Below are 18,900 nucleotides of genomic sequence, written 5' to 3'. Positions count from 1 at the left end.
CACACACACACACACACAATTAAAATATTTGCCTGTGTAAACACTGTTTTTGAAATTTAAACAACAAATACCATAGAAACATGCTTGTGGGAGCTAGACAACATGCTTCTGGGGCTATGAGGAGTTATTTAACCAACCTTGTTGGGGATTTTGGTTACTTGAGATTGTCCCGTTGGTGGTCACCCTTTCAGTACTTTTACTATTCAGAGCACCTGTATCCAGAATGAGCAGGCTCAGAGATTACACAAGTTACAGCAATGGATTCGTGATCTCAGAATACAGATCAGCAGCCTGCTAGGAAAACGTCATTTCTCACGGGCTTTGCCTGTGCTTCACAGTGTGAAGTTAACAAACTGCCGGAAGCCGGACCCTGTCCACTGGGGCACGGGGAGCTCTGAGCTGCTAAAGGTGATTTACAGGGTGTGCGTTGCAGGGACTAAAGTCATGCATTCGTGTCCCGCCCCATACGCTCCGATGAGGTTGCCATCAGTCCCCTGTCCAGTGACTTCTAGGTTTGTTAAGATGGCAGCACTGTCACGTAGTGTTGGTCAGCTTCTAGAGCTCCATGCTGGTGTAGGAGACCCTGAACAGCAAGAGACACTTTGAAGTTAAAACTCAGCCCAAATTTTCTTAGCAAAGATGGGGGTGCAGAGGCAGGCAGAATCCCGTCAGAGCTGTCACCGTGGGTAGTTCCTCATGGTGCTGTCTCCTCTAGACTGGCTTGAGGTCTGGCAGAGGTGAGGGTGGCATAGGGTGCGGACCCCCTCCTCCAGAAACCCCCTGGGTGTCTGTGCAGGCAGGAGACTCCAGCGCTGACTGCTGGGCTGCAGCACCCTCCGCAGGGGGCAGGGGAGACCCTGCTGGGGGGAGGGGAGACCCTGCTTAGGGAATAAAAGCTGAGGATGTGTTAGATCCAGTAGGGGCATTTGGAGCCCCAGGCTGGGCCACAGCTTTTCTCCTTGCTAAGTTGCAGCCCTCTGTCCCCCGGGGTACACCCTGAGGGAGAGTTACCCTGCAGCCTCAGGTGGGCTAAGTATTTTCTTCCCCTCTTTATCATAGCCCAGGGAAGAGATTCCTGCTCCTTCGTTTTGAAATGCACAGCTTTAAAAATAGAAGAGAACAGTTGAGTGCAAGGTACATTTGATTGTCCTTGTGTGTATGTGTCTGTGTGTCTGTGTCTTTTTTTTTTTTTATCAGTACCGGGGATCGAACTCACGACCACACACTTGCAAGGCAGGCACTTATGCCACTGAGCTAAATCCCCAGCCCCCTGATTGTCCTTTTTTGGGACAGTGTTTCACTGTGTAGCCCAGGCTGGCCTCAAACTCACAGCAGTCCTGCTTCAGCCTCCTGAGTGCTGGGATGACAGGTGTGCCTTTTGGAGAGACTGCTCCAGAGTGAATTCAGAGTAAGCGTATGGGTATGGGTGTGCGGTGTACTCAGGCGAGCACGGTGTAGCACACTTACAAAGGACGTGATGCCCCGGCCTGATGCATTCTCGAGGTCCGACAACAGACACCCAGCTCACAAGACAAGCTTTCAGCATCCAGCTGCCCCTCCACCGCCTGTCCATTCACCCTCTTTGAAGGGTCAGCACCATCCAGACTGCTAACAGCAGGGAGGGACTGGTCTTTGGACCTGGTATCAACAAGACGGTGTACTCTGTTCATGCGCCCGGCCTGTGTCACTCAGTGCTGTGCTGGTGAAGTGACTCCGTGTGGGTCATTCTGTTCGCTGAATATTCCACAACTGCATACACTGGGTTTACCAGGATTTGGTTGCCTATCGGCATTGGGGTTTTCCAGCCTGGGGCTGTTGCAGAGGTGACACTAAGAGCTGCGCTGTCCTTGTCTTTCGGTGGACAGAGGATCAGGCTTCTGTTGGGCGCACACCAAGGACAGGAACAGCCTTGTGTCGTTCACCGTAGAGCTTGCAGCCAGTCTCCAACATGTGTCCACAGATGAAGGAGCGGCCAGTCCACCAGTGGCCTGTCACCCCAGTCCCTCACGGATAGGACGGAGGGCCCCGCCTGTGGGGATTGCCCCTCATTTTCACATTTCAGGAAAACGTTTCCATTTTTCTCTTTCAAGTCTTCTAATATCCCAGAAAGTCTTTATCTCAAGGTTACCAAAATGTCAGCGAGCTTCTATAATTTTAAATTTCTGGCTTTCACGTCACCTTCCCCCGAAGCAACCCCTAATATTGTATTTATTTCTTTCTTGCTTGCTTGCTATAATTTCACATAGCAATAGAAAGTATAAAAATAAAGCTTGTGCCACTGACTCTGGAATGGCTCCTGACTTTGCACTTTGCTTAAAAATAGAGAGGCCCAAACCTTTTTCAATATTTTAAAAAATATTCTCTACATGCAGGTATTAGGATCCCTAAGCTTCCCAGAACAGAAAGGCAGTGTGAATGAACGTAATAGTTCCGCTAAGGCAATGCCAGTTTCTAACTCCGGACCTCAGTTGTGGCCTCGGTTTTCAGTCTTTACCTGGCATATGTTTCCTGAGTTTTGGGCTCAGGGATTTTGAAGCTGTAAAATGCGGTTTCAGATCCCTGCCCTGTTTACCACAGATGGTTGTTGGGAGGATCAAACAGTGATTTTCTGGAATTGTGAGCTGTGAAAGTGCTGGATGTTGAGAGCCAAGCTTTGCAGGCCCCACGTTACAAAAGCTGATTGCAGTCCCTGACCACGCTGGGCGTCCAGTGAGACCTCCCACCAGGGATGGCCAAAGCTCTCAGCCACCCCAGTACTGTCACCCGGGGATAGAGAGAGGTCTGCAGAACTAATTATCTTCATGACAGCCCAAACTATGGCCTGATCAGGCCACCCTTGGAATAAAATCATTCTTTGGTGCTGAGCAGTTTTAAAAAGCAAATTATATAAAAATATAGCCCAAGTTTGGGGTCACAGCTGGGAATGACCTTGACCTGGCCTCTGGAGAACTGGGAACTTGAGAGCTGCCAGAACACATGTCTGTGGGTTCACAGTCCTTGGGAAATGAGATGTTTCCGGATGCAGGATCCCGGCGTCCAGAGCCAAACGTGCTGGAGTAGAACCCTGTGCTCAGGTGCATCAGCTGACCCATGTGGCAAGTGGATGATTTTCTGGGTTAGTCAGGGCCAGGGTAGCATTTATCGCCAGATAAATTCAGCACATAGCGTGTTCTGTTTTACATTCAGAAGTGTCATGGAAATGTTTTGTATTTGTTTGAATTTGGAGATTCTCATAGGGGCTGTTGATTGCACGTTAGGTTCAGGTGTCAGGGACTGGACAGGAAAATTATTTATGTGTAAAGCAACCAGGTTGCAGAGTCTTGGGAGACATAAAGTTAGGAACACCAGATATAGAAACCACAGCTTGGGTTCAAATTCCAGCATTGCCAAGTCATTTTGAGCAATTTTTTCCACTTCTGTGGGTCTCAGTTTTTTATCTCTAGAGTATGAGCAATCTTTTCATGAAGACTGATTAGGATATACACAATAGGTCCCGTGTGTGTGTGTGTGTGTGTGTGTGTGTGTGTGTGTGTGACTTAGGCGTTCGGTAAATTTGCTCCAGTCTCCTCCAGTCAGCAACCAAGGCAGTACGGCGGCCTTGTTCCAGTGAGCAAAGGCCTCTCACAAGAATCAGAAAAGCCAATGCCACAGGCATAAAACAGCATCACCCCCACTCTGAGCAGTCAACAAACACAAGCAGCATTGTCATTAGTGCTGCGGTTAAAGCAGCATCCTTCTGAGGAAGGCAGGGGGCCGTCAGCACCTTGGAGGATTCAGGGCTACAGTTTTCTAAGCCGGCATTCCAGCTGCCGCATCTCTGATTTCCACTAGTGCATCTCTCCCCACTCTGCTTCCCAGCCTCAGCCCTTCGCCCGCATCCTGTCGGGATTGTCGAGGGGCTTGGCGCTTGTCTCTCCCCGTGCCACGCAGGTGTGTTTGGTTCTCGGTCCCTGATGCCAAAAATTTGGCAGCAGCATAGGAAGAGAAAGGAAACTTGGGGCACCTCTCCATGTCTGACTCCTTCCCAGGGAGTTCAGCCGGCCACCTGAAGGCTTGGAGATACAGACGAGGCTGCTCTTTGTGTCTCCCCATCTCTAATAGATGCATCACTTGGGGCCTCACTTTTTCCTGGGTCCCTTGGTCACTCTTGGGATTGCTCAGGAAGGAGGAGGTTTGGTTGTGAGCTCCGTGTGCAATGGCTGGGGAGGAGGTGAGTGCTGGGTGCCACTCTCCGCCTGCGGAGAACAGACCCCCCCCCCATTTAGGTCACCCACACTTGGGAGCCCCCTCACACCCAGCTCCTGAGGGACACTGGCTCCCAGGCTGCAGGCAGTGGGTGATACTGGGTAGGTCTTGGCCGCAGAGCCATGTGAGATGCATGGAAAGAACCCCTCGGCGAGCTTCCCTGCACTGGATTTTAGTGTGCATAAACAATTCCAGCATGCAGGGAGCTTGGGATTAAATGAGAAACACAGCTTCGTCAGACGACACTAGTTGGAGAAAATAGGACAGGCTCTGGAAATCTATAGTGAATGTGTTTGTGAAAATGAGAGGTGTAGGGTAACATCTGGCTTACTTCACTGCAGAAGGGCCTGGGTAGAGCTTATGTAAGCACTGGTGACGCTGGCTGATACTCGTGTTTCTCTCTGCAAAGTCACTGCGTTTTAACTAAATGTTTTCTCCTTGACTGTATGTGGTTTTCACACAGCAAAGTATTCTATCTTGTGTACAGAAAGTGATTCTCTGGTTTGGAAAATCTAACGTTCCTCTGTTTTCTTTCTGTTGTAGCGGATTTTCAACTCCTTTGTGTACACGGAGAAAGTCTCCAACGGAGAAAGCGAGGTTCAGCAGGTAAGAATCGGGACCCAGGCCTCAGGCCCCGTCCCGACCTGGCTTCCTCGACCTTCCCGTGGCCGCTGCTGGATGCGTTCTGTGCTCTCAGTACCTTTGCCGGCATTTGATCCGCCGTGGTGACACTCCTACACCTCCAGATCTCAGAAGCCTTGAAAGAATAATTAATTATATGGGTGTTTTTCTGCTGTTCATGATTTGGCTTTATTGTTGTTGGTTTTGTTTGAGACAGGGTCTTGCTCTGTAGTTTAGGCCAGCCTTGAGCTTGCTTTGTAGCCCTGGCTGGTATGAACACCGTTAAACATCCTAAAATTAAAAATATTGAACATTATTTCACCTCATGTAGAAAATATGTGCCCAGGCTTATTTGAAATCTGTTTCTTTTTTGCTCTATGACCCTGGTAAACAGCTTACCCCTTTGGGCTTGCAGTGTCCAGTCTTCTTCCTTTCCTTTGTCCTTCTTGGTCCTGATAATTGAGCCACCCTGAATAGTAGCTGATTGTTGTACCGCTGAGTTACATTCCCAACCCTTTTGCTTTTATTTTGAAAACAGCATCTCAGCAAGTCACCCAGCAAGTCCTACGTCAGCTGGTCTGAGTAGCGGGGTTCACAGGTGTGCACCCCAAGCGAAGCTGGCCGTTGTCCCAGTCTTGAATGAGGGGATCATAACATCTGCCCCAGTAGACTCTGGGGTGCTGCGCTCACTGGGGTAAAAGGAAGCCGCGCATGCGGATGCCTATGGCACACGGGGCCTCCGTGAGTGTTGGCTCGTCTGTTCTTTTCCTCTCCTGCTTTCTTCGTTCTCCTTTTTCTCCTTCCGGCTTCATCTTCTCTCCGTGCTCTGTGGAGTCAAGAAGTTTTGAGGCCAGGTTCTGTTTACTTTATGTGTAGCAGGCTTCAGATAGATTCGGGCCTCCTGAATTCAAACAGTGTCAGTGAGCATGGCTGTAAATAATTGATCTGGGTTGAAAACAAGCGTAGCCGAAAGGAGTTGGTTTTAATTTCAGCTAATCTACCAACTTCATTACAGAATGTGACCATCAACTGGTAATTGGAAGCCAGTTTTGAAACTTAAGTCAAAACAAAAAACAAAACCCAGAACAGAACCAAGCTAAGAAGCGGACCGTGGCAGAGTGTGTCCACGAAACAACAGACAGTTACAGGAAAGTGTACAGTAACTGAAACCCCAGAGTTCCTGCTGTATTTTATACATGCAGAGCAGCTTGAGCTTAATTTGAACTTAAGTGGTACTACGTAAGATGGAGAGGCTTTGCAAGTGTCAGGAGAGTGAAGTTATTTATAGGCTGTTTATTTATAATAAATTATTGTGGCTTAATCTGGAAGTGCAGCATTTCCTGTTTATAGACACTGACATTTTTATTGGCTTCTGCAGGTTAAACTTAAAGTAGTTATCTGCACGCTGTTTTGCTCAGCTTGATGTTTTTCTTTTAAACTAATGCCTTGAAACTGGGTGAGCACAATGTGGGTTTCTGCAGCAAACTTGAGTGTCATAATTCCTGTCTTGTTCTGATTACAGGAAGGTAGACAGCACTTCGGGGTCATTAAATCAGGAGGGGTGTTGACGGGAAAAGATTTCTATACACAGAATAGTTGAGGAAACTTCTTAGGCAACCAGAGGCCATTTGATAACATTTCAAAGAAACCGATCCAGGGCTATCAGCTTTGCCCATGTCCTTGAAGTAACAAATATAATGCTTGGTCTTCCTTGAGCTGCTTCCAGATGTGAAAGCTGTTTTGTTTTCTTCCACTGATGACATTGCCTTACTTGACTAGTTCGGAAGCCTGCAGTACCAAACTCACCTTAAATTAAATACTAATTGTTTAAAATTAAAGCATCCTTTTTTTTTTTTTTTTTTGAAACAGGATCTCACTATGCAGTTCAGGGTGGCCTTGTGCTCACTTTGTAGCCCAGGTTGGCCTCAAACTCACAATGATCCTCCTGTCTTAGTCCCCCGAGTGCTGGGATTACAGGTGTGCCCTGCCATGCCTAGCTTTAAAGCAGCCAGTTGAGCCCAGGTGCAAAGCCGTTTCCATTCTTATCTCAGAGATGTTTGTCCAGTACATAGAGAGAGACAGACCTCTCAGGACTGAGGAAGCCGGGGCCCCAAGGGCCTCCTGCCTCGTGGTCTCAGGACCACGAAGAGAGCCGGTTTTCCAAATCAGGTGGACCCACATGTGTGCTACCTGCATTTTTAATTTGACAGCGTTTACTTTAAAACTGTACGTAGCAACACTGTCAAGAAAGAAAAAAAAACCAAAGAAACACTAGGAAGGAACTAAGCTGCCTTTTTTTAAATAGTGAAATTTATCAAAATGCAAAGACGTGTAAAACACAGAAGTGCAGCATGAAGATGGACATCTCACCCTGCCACCACCCCGTAAAGACAGTGTCACCAGACACAGTCACAAGGAAGAGGGGGTTGCCCTTTGTCTCCCAGACTGAACCTTATTCTAATTTTTTACTGACCTTTCTCTTGCTTTTCTCATGTTTCGATTTGTTTTGTGTATATTCATTCCCCAAATCAATTCTTGGTTTGAGACAAGGTCTTTCTAAGTTCCCTAGGTGGGACTCAAATTTGTAATCCTCCTGCCTCAGCCTCCCACAGTGCTGGGATTACAGGTGAGGGCCACGATGCTTGCCTTTCATTGTGGAACTTTATTTCCACTTGCCTCATGCTAAGGGCAGGTAGGATGGTGTGTGTCACCATGTATGTCTAAGCTGGGTGATGCTTGGCTCGGATGGACACAGCCTCATCTCTGCAGTAGAACTCCTGACCCCCAGTGCTTCGCATGACTAGACAGAGGCCTGCTGCTCTTCCCAGGTTCCAGATCTGTCTTCTTCAGTATTCAGTCCCCTGACCTTTTTCTTGGCCTGGACCTCGAGGTGATACCCAGCTTGAAGGTAGCTCCGGCTCAGCCTTAGTAACTGACACCACAGGTGTTCTCTGCCCTGCCTAGGCTCCCTTTCAGCCTGGCTTAGTCGGTGAGCCCTAAGTGGACCTCAGCAGTTAAGTCTGTTTATTCCTGATGGGCTTGGATGACTTTTGCTGTTTATAATACATTTCCACGAAGGGTTGTTTCATTGTTATAGAAATGTCTTTTAACACCTGTCCATATTTTAATCAAATTGCCTATTTTAGCGCCACTGTCTAGATTAGGGAACCCACGGAGCTTTCTGTGCTGATGGAGACCTTAGTGACATCTGATAGACTGGCCGTAGCCTTCGGTGACTCCTGCTCGCCTGAAATGTGTCCAGAGTAATTAAATCTTAAATGTTACTGGATTTTAATGAAAAGAGCTACATGTGGCTGGAACAATCCTGTTCAATTGTCTTGTGAATTCATGTTTTATTAATATGCTTGCCCAGATGTGGGCCCCTTTTAATTCGTGCTGTTTTCACCGAATTGAAGTATTAATTGTAGGTAAGCTCCCCGAACCAGTCTTTCCCTTTGATGTCTGCTTGTAGCAGAAATCTGCTCAAGAAATTCATTTCTACACCGAGGTGCAAAGATATTTGGCCATGTTACTTCTAAAACTATTACCACGAGCATTTAAGACTAGGAGTGGATTTTGGCATCAGATTCACAACAGTGCTTTGGTTCCATTTTTTTCCCCCCTAGGGTTCTAGGATGTTCTGGCACTGTCTGTTAGACCATCTATCCTGTCTTTGCACGTTCATGTTCCTCATCCTTAGCCAAGTTCCGCGTCTGCTGCAGTTTAATTCAGCTCTCCAGGTCTGTGTGTCTGTCACTGTGCTGACATCCCACAATCTTTTGGCAATGTGGGCAGGGTGGTTTCCATGTCCAGCCGAGTGACCCTGCTGCCCCTCCACATACAACTCAGCATCCTGTGCTGTCCCCACAGTGCAATCTCTGACTTATGCCACCTGCTCGGGGAGAAAGCAGTGTGTGGCCCTGGCCACTTGTCCGATTCCCTGCTCTTGCTCTGCCCCACGCCCTGACTCCTTCCTCTCCTTGGGCCCCATCCTCTCAGCTCTAGGAGGTATCCTAGCTTGCCTGTGGGCTGTGCTCCATGAGCTAGAACTGGGTTACCATGTGTTCAGAACAGATCGCTAACCTGGGTGCTCACCATCTTTCCGGAGTGCAGAGCCTGTCTTGCAGCTTGGGCGTTCGGTTTTGTTGTGGTTTTCTTTATTTTTGCATGTGCATGGTTTATGCTGTCAAGAACACTTGACATGACTCATCCATCATTAAATAACTCGTCTGGGTGCACGAAAACTGCAGCCCACAGCTCCCGGCCCCTTTTACTGACCAGATCTCACCGGGTGCCGAGTCTCCTCAAGCACCCTGCCCAGCTTGGCAGGAAACCTAATGTGTGGCCCTCGTCTCTGGTTAAGGAAACAAATCAGGAATGCATTTCCTGATTCCTGAATCTCACCACGAAACTCCCCGTAGGATACTTTCTCCTTTCTTTTACTCGTTCTTTCTTTTAAATTAACTCTGGGAGTTTTGGTCTAAACTGCCTAACAGTGTGCTTTAAATCTTTGATTTACCATATGTTATTTGGATGCCAAAAAAATTGATGGCAACAACCTCAGAAAAATAAAAATCCCATGCACGCATTCCTGTTTAGAGCACTGGCAGGAATTCAGTTGTGTGTGTGTGTGCACGTGCATGCACACGTGCAGGCCAATAAGTGAATCTGAATCCAAATCAAGAGAAATTTTCAACCAAGCCCAGGAAGCAACAAAATCTGCCCCTGAAACACAAATAAAAGCTAGCTTGGACTGTTGTGCTTTCGCACCATGCAGGGAGGGAAGGGAGTAGGGGACACAGAAACAGTTCCCATGCGCTGTGGCCGTGCACCCCTCTCCCCTCCCCAACTGTGAGGAATGCGGTCAGCTTGCCCCACACACACAAGGGCTACTGAAACCCAGGAAGAGGGGGCCAAGCAGAGATTCAGCTCAGTGGCAAAGCGCCTGCCTGGCAAGCTCAAGGTCATGAGTTTGAACCCTGGCATCAAAAACAAACCCCCCAAAAAACAGGAAGAAAAGCAAAACTGGCAGCTGCCCAGCCAGGCTCCCCACAGGCTGTGCACCCCAGCCGTTCCTGCCCGCACCCTACTAGGAAGGAAAAGAGGGAAAAGCACAGCTGGCCTTGGCTTCCAAGAGCTTCTAGGCCTCCTTTCTCATTTCCAGGTGAGGCTCCCAACAGCCAAAGAGGGGATCCGATGCTGCCGGTGAGGCTGGACTCAGGCCTCCTGGATCTCAGGCCCAGGCTATTTGCAGTGTATCAGGAACACCCGCCAGGGCTCGGCCATGCTCTGACACATTTGCACGGAGAGTGAGGGCCCTGGTCATCCCGGCAGTCTGCAGCAGCAGACTGTGCGGCATACTGGTCAACCTCTTCGTTCCTCTGTGTGTGACAGTGGACCATTCCTTAAGCGTCCTTGCCCTTGGCATTAAACAGAACGTTGTCTCGAGATCCTGTGTCAGTCTCCTCTCGCCCCCTTGTGTCTTGACCCCTATCACCGCAGACCAGCAGTGTGCAACAGCAGCGGCCGTTACTGCAGCCATACGTCTGCACAGGAGAGGTCAGTGTCGCAGATTCCTCATGGAATGCCGTGCTGTGAGCACCTGAACTCAGCCCGTGTAACTCTGGGCCTCTACTGCCTGTACCGAGATCTCCACTGCTCAGCAGTGCGGTCTGTTGGGAGTGCAGCTGTGAATTCGGGACAGGTATTTCCAGACTTGCGCTAGACAAAAGTGTGGGAGCCAGGTGAAACCAATGATGCGTATAATATAGCTAAAGCATTGTCACCGCATCTGCATAATAAAACATATCTAAAAAGGTTTGCTTTACCTTTTTCTCAAGTTCTCTAGGGATTGTCCATATTAATGATTAACTCAAATAAGTACAAGTACAGTTTCATAAATAACATTTCAGAAACTTTGGAGGACCTCAGAATTCTTTTGAAACAGACAGGCGTGGTGTGGGAACCATTTCATTTGCACTCTGGCATGTGGTCCAGGGTTTTCCTAGCAGTTCTCTGCTCTGAACCATCTGGTTACACAAGATTGGTGTCTTCGGGGCTGGGGATTTAGCTCAGTGGCATAAGTGCCTGCCTTGTAAGCAGGCAGTCGTGAGTTCGATCCCTGGTACCGAAAAAAAGGAAAAAGACAAAAAAAAAAAAACAAAAAAAAAAGATTGCTGTCTTCTTTCCTTAGATATTTGATAGAGCTCACCAGAGAGACATCTGTATCCAGAGTTTTCTTTGGAGGGAAGCTTTTGGTCACTTAACTAACTTTCACAGGCGAGGTTTTGGCATTTGTGATGGTGGCAGGGTTTTTTGCTTATTTATTTTTAAAAATTTTTCATTTATCATGTGTTGATTTGAGTGAGTTCATTTTTTCTCCAAGATACGTGGCCTTTTCTTGTCAGTTGTCAAATTTGTTAGCGTCTATGTGTTCATGATATTTTTATCTTTTTAGTATCAAGAGAACAACAATAGAGCAAATCAAATCAATCAGTAAAATGAAATGCTGGCTTGTTATGTATAGCAAGATTAAACTGGATAAACTTCATGTAATCTGGAGAATGAGGCAGAGAGAATAACAGAAAAGTTACTAGTGGTAACTCGTTCACCAGAAAGTGAAATTGGTTCCTTAATTTTCTCCTGCGTGAATACTGTTTAAGGAACTTGCATTCTTCATAATTTTCCTTTAGCTCAGCTTTGCTATTTTTCTGGCTCCTTAAGATGGAGCCTTAGGCCATTAAGTCTGCTGCCCCTTCTTGCAAATAGGAGCATTTAAAGCTATTAACGTTTCTGCAATCACTAATTTAGTTACAGCCTACCCTGTTTGATGTATTTTTATTCTCATTCTTTTTTTTTTTTTTAGACAGGGTCTCACTGTGCAGTTCAGGCTGGCCTTAATGTGTAGCTGTGATTCTCACTGTGCTGAAAGAACCTGCACTAGGAATGTATGCCAAGTATCTCCTAGAACGTGTGGTAGGCTGACCTCAGACTCACATCAGTCCTCGTGCCTCAGCCTCCCAAGTGTTGGGATATCTCATTCTCTTTTAAATACATTTGAATTTCCTTTAATTTCCTTTATAATCTTTTCGACTTGCAGATTATTAATTCCAAAACCTTTGGAATCCTTTAACTACTGATTTCTAACTTATTTCTGTTGTTACTTCAGTCTTTTTTATTTCTTGAGGCTTTGGTTTTATGGCTCCATACATGATTATCTTGGTGGTGTTCAAATAATTTTTGTTTGTGCTGGATTTTAATTCTGTTTCTAATTCTGTTATTTACTGAGGATGTTGAGGTCTTCATCAGTAATCGTGGCCTTGTATGCTTTTCCCTTTAGCTTTGTTCATAATTTTGGACAGAGTTAAATCATAACTTTACCTGGTATTGATATAGGAGAATGAAACTCCCGACCTACTATGTCCGGGTACGAGTTCCTGTTCTCTAAAATTGAAGAATGAATATTAGGAGCAACAGAGGTGAAGAGCAGGATATATTTACTGAGAGAAAGGAAGCTTCTGTCTTTCGAGGGAGACAGAAGGGGTCCCGAGTGAGCCTCCAGGGACTCTGTCTTTTCTAGGGACTTTTATGGAGCAAAACCACGAGTTGAGACTGTCCAAGGTGGAAAACATGGGAACTGGCAAGGCAGGCGGGCATGAAGTGGGACAGGATTGTGGTCAGCCAATAAGATTAGCTGTTCAGGTAGAAGTGACCAAGTCTGGGCCACATGGGGAAGTGAGTCAGGTAGCCTGTGGGCTTGAAGAGCAGTGACTCTTCCCATAGGGGCTGGGATAGTGACTCCTGGCTTCTCAAGGTGACCCATATCTATATTATCTTTTGTTTTCAGACCTGGCCTACTTTGGCAGAGGTATCTGTCTCCTCCAAGGTCGCAAGGCTTCTGGTCTTCTGCAGTGGCTCCTTTGAGGGCCCAGCCCTGTGTGACTGCCTGTAATATTTCTATCAAACTCAGCTGCCTGCGACAGTATGATTTAAGGCTTCTGTGCCGGGCACACAAACATCAAAGACTGTCATGTCTTCCTGGTGGATTTCAGAGACGAGATTGTCTTGTAATCATGCTGAGTCCCTGAAGTGTTTACCTCCTGGTGCTATAGCCACTCCAGCCTGGCTACACTGCTGCCTGAATGAGCCTTCTCACAAGCATTTACTTTTAACATCTCAAAAAAATACACGCTTCTGGCCGGACGTGTGGCTCACACCTGTAATCCCAGCACTGAGGAGGCTGAGGCAGAAGCTACATGAGTTCAAGACCCTCCTGGGCCACAGAGTGAGCACAAGGCCAGCCTGAACTGCATAGTGAGACCCTGCCTCAAAAAGACAAAAAAAAAAAAAAAAAAACATTTCTTAGCCAAGCATGGTGGCTCACATCTGTAATCCTAGCACTCAGGAGTCTTGAGGCAGGAGGATTGACATGAGTTTGAGCCAGTTTGGCCACAGAGTGAAACCTTGTCTCAAAAAAACAAAAACAAAGCAAAACAAAAGCCCCTAAACATTTCTTACAGACAGCATGCATATGGGGAGACTTTCTTTAAAATTCTAGTCTGAAAATATCTGCCTTTTCAGTTTGTGGGGAGTATGTAACAATTTATAGTTGGTATTGTTGGATTAAGGTCAACCAGATTTTATTTTTATTTTCCATCTTCTTTTATTTCTTAGTTCCTCCATCCCTACATGTCAGATATTTATTTAGTCTTGCTGGGAATCGAAATCAGGGCCTGTGGATGCTAGGCAAACACTACCACTGAGCTGCTTCCCCAGCCCTGAATCTTGGAATTGAAAAAACAATTTATGTAAATATAGTTTAGCATTTAAGCCACATTTCTTGCATTTTTTAAGGTATATTTCTTAAAAATTACTGATATAGGGGAATGAAATTCCTGACTTATTATATGTCCAGTATGTGTTCGTGTTCTCTAAAATCAAAGAATGAATTTTAGAAACAGTGGAGGTTAAAAGCAGAAATATTTACTGAGAGAAAGAAAGCTTCTGTCTGAAAGAAAGACAGAAGGGGTCCTGAGTGGATTGCCAAAGATTCTGTGTGCTCTAGGGATTTTTATAGAGTAAAACCATGAGGTGAGGCGGGTCTGAAGTTGGGGGAAACTGGGAACTTGCCAAGCAGATGGACATGAGATGGGACAGAGCTGTGGTCAACCAATAAGATTAATTGTCCAGATAAAATTGACCAAATCAGGGACAAATGGGAGTCAAGTGACTCCCATTTGAGACCCCCCACTTGCCTCCCAGTAACTTGGTCGGTGTCCAAATTGCCAACCACTGGCTCATAATAGCCACTTACTGCTTTTCTAAGAAAACGATACTTAACAAATGTTACCACTCCAGATGATTCTTTTCCAAAGTGTAAACTCAGAGCTTGTCATATAGACCGAGCAGAAGCAGTGCGGGGGATGCCACCCACAAGCTCGGTGCAGGTATAGACTTAGCTCAAGGCCCGGGCCTTTGTTCTGGGAAGGTACTGCTCTCTGTCCCCCACCCCGGGTGGCCCTTGCCCTCACAGAGGAGACTGGAGGGTCCTGTGGGGCACCAAGGTGTGAACAGTCTTTCCCAGCCAGTGTCAGCTTTCGGCACTGTGGGGCTGGAAGGGAAAGCGTCTCCCAGACTTAAAACTTCTCGGTCCTGTGTGTCAGACGGCTCCTTTTTGGGTAGCTTTAAAGGAATCATTTGAGTTGGAAAACCTGAGGTTCAGACAAGTTCGCTTGTTCTTGTCCTGTTGTGTAAATGCTCAGGGAAGAGCCCAGAAAGCAGGGGAGGGAGAAGTGCTCAGAACCCGCAGCGGGCAGCACTTGACGAGCACTTGTTGGAAGCGACTAGAAATCCTTTTGCTCCTCAGCTTTCCACTCTGCAGCACCTGGAAAGCTGTGGGGTTGCCTTGTGGGGTTCCGCTGCCAGGTAAGGGGCAGCCTGAGGGCTCTGGTTTGTTTACAGTTGCCTAGTGCGGTGCACACAGGGCCCAGGCGTGTCCAGACCCGAGGACTCTGAGGCGGGGTGCTGGATTCCACTCCTCCTCCTTCCCCCAGCCTCTGCTCCACGTGTGTCGCCCCCAGGGGTTTGCTCAGATGGGGTCCTGGTTTAGTTCACTCCCCTTCCCCAGATCTATACTGGCCTTTGTTTATTGTAAGCAATCATTAAATGTTTGTTGAATGAGTGAGTGAAAGGCCCTCAGTCTGTAGGGAAGCAAAGAAAAACTTGCAGGGTGCCAAAACCCACATGGGGACTTGTAGTGAACCCACCAGGAGGAGGAGCCCAGCCCCGCTGTTTCCCTGCTTGGAGTTAGGCTTCTTTGGCTGTGGCCCTTCCTTTCCCAGGTGGCCAGCGACCTGCTGGGTTGGAAGACGGCCTCTCAGGAGATGTGGTGGCTTTTATAACGTTTCGGCCACGCATGTTCTGCTCCAGCCTCGTCGTGGTGTGCCAAGAAGGAGAGCAGCTGTTCCTCTTCTCTGTCTCATTTTCCCCACATAGCAGCAGCAGCTCTGCCCTGGAGAAGCCGTGGCTGTGCATGGTTCGTGGCCCCGTAGGCATGGAATGTGACCAGGATGGGATCTGTGATCCTGGGCATGTGTTTCCCCTGTTCCTGCCGTCCTGGCAGGATCATCGATAGCATCGATTACTGGACAGAGGTCATTCACTGAACTCCACCCGTGTCTTTTCCCACTTAGCCATGTAAGTGGCCATTTCTGCAGTGAGACCTGCGCCCACACATTTGTGAATTCCATTCCTGCATCCCTCTTTCCTTCTCATCTCCTCTGTTCTATCTCCTTTAATCATCCAGACGGTGTCTGGGTCTGCATTTTACATCACGTGTCTTTCCCCAGTGGAACATGAGCTCCACAAGCCAGGGCTTTGCTCCGTGTTGTACTGTGATGTACCCTCAGGGTTAGCGACACCTCCCTGTCATGCTCAGCAAACGCTTGCTGTTTGGATTAATCATCCAAAACAATGCTGCTGAGGGTACTGATGAGGAAAAATCTGTGATTTCCTTCCCACAAGTATGAGATCCGAGAACCCATGCTAAGTTGGAGCGTTTTTAGATTCCCACTGTTTCCAGTGTTGCTCCCCACGGCCCGGGGTGGGCTCTGCAGTCTCTGTGGCAGAACACAATGGCCGATGTTGTGTCCTCTCCTCCTCCTGGCAGTTTGCTTCACTTCTTCCATATACTGGGGTGCAAGATGGAACTTTTAAAAGGGTCTGTCACTTATGACAAAAGGAAGTATTTATGAACAGTGATGCTTCCCCCTCCCCCACAGTCCCACAAAGTTGACTTTGAGTTTACCTCAGTAGTGAAAAACTGTTATCATCTCATCTCTAGATGTGCCTTGAAGTTCAGAGACATAAGAAAACGCCAAGAGTTTTTATTGCAGAAGATGTACCCACAAAGGCCTTTGTTCATATGCTCGGTACATCGAGGGTGGTCCCCATGGACAGAGGTGCCCCCCAGGTGGGACCTGTTTCTTGCCCACCTTCACGGGTGGCAAGGTGATGGTCTACATGGACTCTGGATTTCATCTTATATGGCGGTGCTTCCAGGCAGGTTCAACTTAGGCATGTTTTTCTAAAACCCTAATAAGCAGTAGATGGATGCCAGGATTACTGCATCTGTATGCTGGTGGTATGCTGGAAAAGATGGTGTATTTGGCCTGGTAGCATTCCTATAATAAATGCGACCTCATATGTGTTATCTCATTAAGTTTCTAACATGACCTCGAGACAGAAATACAATTCCTCCTCCCTGTCTTAGAGTTGAGGAAACTGAGGCTCAGAAAAATGAAGCAATTTCCTCGAATCACACTTGACTGAGGTGGTAGGGCCGGGTTTGAGCCAGGGTGGTCCAGGTCTAAAACTCACGCCCTGCCGGGTGTTGGGAAATCGAGTCCTGGGTGCTCCGCCGGCTTCCACTGCAGAGCCCTCAGTGTTTCCAGTTTTTAAAAGAAAAGTGGTTTATTCTCTCCTGAGAGTCTTGCTCATCAACTAATGTAAGATAAATAATGTGTCCAAACATCCTAAGTACTGTGATGAAAACAACTGGTAAATGCGGGAGAGATGAGTTTAAACGCTCTCAAAGCCGTGGTGGCAGGGCTTCCCTGCCCTTGGCCACAAGCCTTTGTGTGCTCATAAATCACCAGGATGGGGAGCCGAAACATTACTAATAGGTCGTCCTGCAGGAATGTAAACAAGATGTAAAAAAAAAAGATGAAGTCCGAGAGGATTCTTTTGTCTTTCCTAGCTGTTCATCATGGCTCCATTACTAACACATCCCTAAGATGGCTGGTTATCATTGCTGTCATTGTGGAATTTCTATGGGGCTATTGGGGTTTCATTTTTAAGTATCCCCTAAAGAAGAGCTCTTGGCTAATTGGGCGAAGGAAACCCTGCAGCTGTCAGGCTGGGATGTCGGATTAAAGTTCGAGACGCAAGTGTCCCCAGCACGCTGCACGCCTCGGAAGCAGTTTGCCATCCCGCGCCTGGCACTGTGCTGGGCAAAGCCTTCGTTAGCGCAGTTTCCTTGGAGGCTGTGGCTCGAGGTTCCCGGACCTTCCCCACGAGGAGCTGTGACCATTGCCGGGTCCTGGGCAGCCAGTGCCCTGGGGAAGAAATGGCGTGGCTGGGAAAGCCCTGACAGCAATTTGTCTTGCTGCTCCAGAAACCACAGGTGTGGAATTTGAAGTATTTAGAAACCTTGTTTGTGTTCTAAGAGAAACATACCTGGGTGCCGTGTTCCTGTGTGAACATTCGGAAGGCAGAGTGCACGCATGGTACGTGAAGGCTGAAATTCCTGTACTAAACATAGGGATCCGGGCTCAGGGAGCCCCACTGTTATCAGCCAACCTGTGTGTCTGGCTAGATAAGCCCAGATGATCCTGTCCATGCCCACTTGCACGCACACCACACTCACATGCACGTCACACTTGTACATCACATTCACACATACATCACATTCGTTGAACACCAAATACTCCTTGGACACAAAGAAGCAGTCCCTAGCCACAGTTTACTTACACACACTGTACTCTGTGTGTGCATCTGTTCTCCTTACTCATTTTTACGTCTGTCTGTCAACTTCCTTTTGAGGAGGTTTTGGGAATTAGACCCAGGGCCTGCTGCAGACTAAGCAACCCCCTATCATGGAGGGTCCCCGCCCCTGTCCCTGCTCCACACCCCAGGGACATCACAGCTTCCCCAACTCCCTGGAATTTAAGGCTCATAGGTCGGGGTGCGATGTTGGTGCTATTGTTTTGTCAGAACCTCAAGGGGTGCACCACCCTGTTCCCTTGGTTCCTACACTGCTGTTTCCACTGTTGGAAGGAGGTGCGGAGACCAGTGCTGTTTTGCAGCAATGCAAGGTGGGGTGCAGGCAGGCACATCTGGGGGAGGCAGAGGAGGGGGATGCAGGAAGGCAGGTGGGTCCCTGCACCAGTCTGACCTTGACCCTTTTTCGGAGCTCTGCCCAACCTGGGTGCTGGAAGGCTTCCTCCACAGAGCCAGGCCCTTGGAAACCTGGGCCTGACCTTTGTGCCCCAAGCTTCATTTAACCAGGAGGGGGCAGAATGAACCTAAGCCTGGCTTTGACAGCCACAGAGACCTTACCATGAGGCACGAGCATCCCACTGAAGATGGAAACGAGCCCCTCTTCCCATCTCGGCAGAGCCTTAGGAAATGTTGATGGTTTCTGCAGGCTTCCCCCAGCCCCCATCCTGATTCCATCCTCCACCCAGAACTGCGCCTTCAAACAAATAAAATAGCGTCCAATGGTCTGCTCTGGCAGAAGGCCTAGCAGAGAGCCAAAGCCTGGTGACCAAGCAACCTACAGGCCCCCGGTGCTGGTGTGTTGGAGGAACCGCTTCACTCCAGCAGCGGTCTAAGGGAGTTAATTGCTGTGAACCTCAGGGGCCCCTGAACTGGGGAAAGGCTTTGAAGCTCTGAACCAGTGGAGTTGCATGTGGCCTGATAGAACTGGAAGGCCACCAATAGCTACAACTTTATTTTAATTTCAGAAGGCCGGAC

General features: G+C 47.9%; 1 protein-coding gene across 1 annotated transcript in view; it reads left to right on the top strand.

Annotated features, from left to right (window-relative positions):
• The window catches only part of Cachd1 (cache domain containing 1), a 153,831-nt gene that overhangs the window by 55,242 nt on the left and 79,689 nt on the right, over positions 1–18,900 (top strand). Inside the window, exon 2 of the mRNA XM_003479120.5 lies at positions 4,789–4,851. Coding sequence (XP_003479168.3) covers positions 4,789–4,851 — 63 coding nt within the window. The remainder of the gene's footprint in view (positions 1–4,788; positions 4,852–18,900) is intronic.

Source organism: Cavia porcellus, unplaced genomic scaffold, assembly GCF_034190915.1.
Source record: "Cavia porcellus strain 051 isolate PalLab524CR breed Dunkin Hartley unplaced genomic scaffold, mCavPor4.1 scaffold_1, whole genome shotgun sequence".
In the NCBI taxonomy this organism is placed as follows: domain Eukaryota; kingdom Metazoa; phylum Chordata; class Mammalia; order Rodentia; family Caviidae; genus Cavia; species Cavia porcellus.
This window is presented reverse-complemented; position numbering and strand designations above follow the sequence as displayed.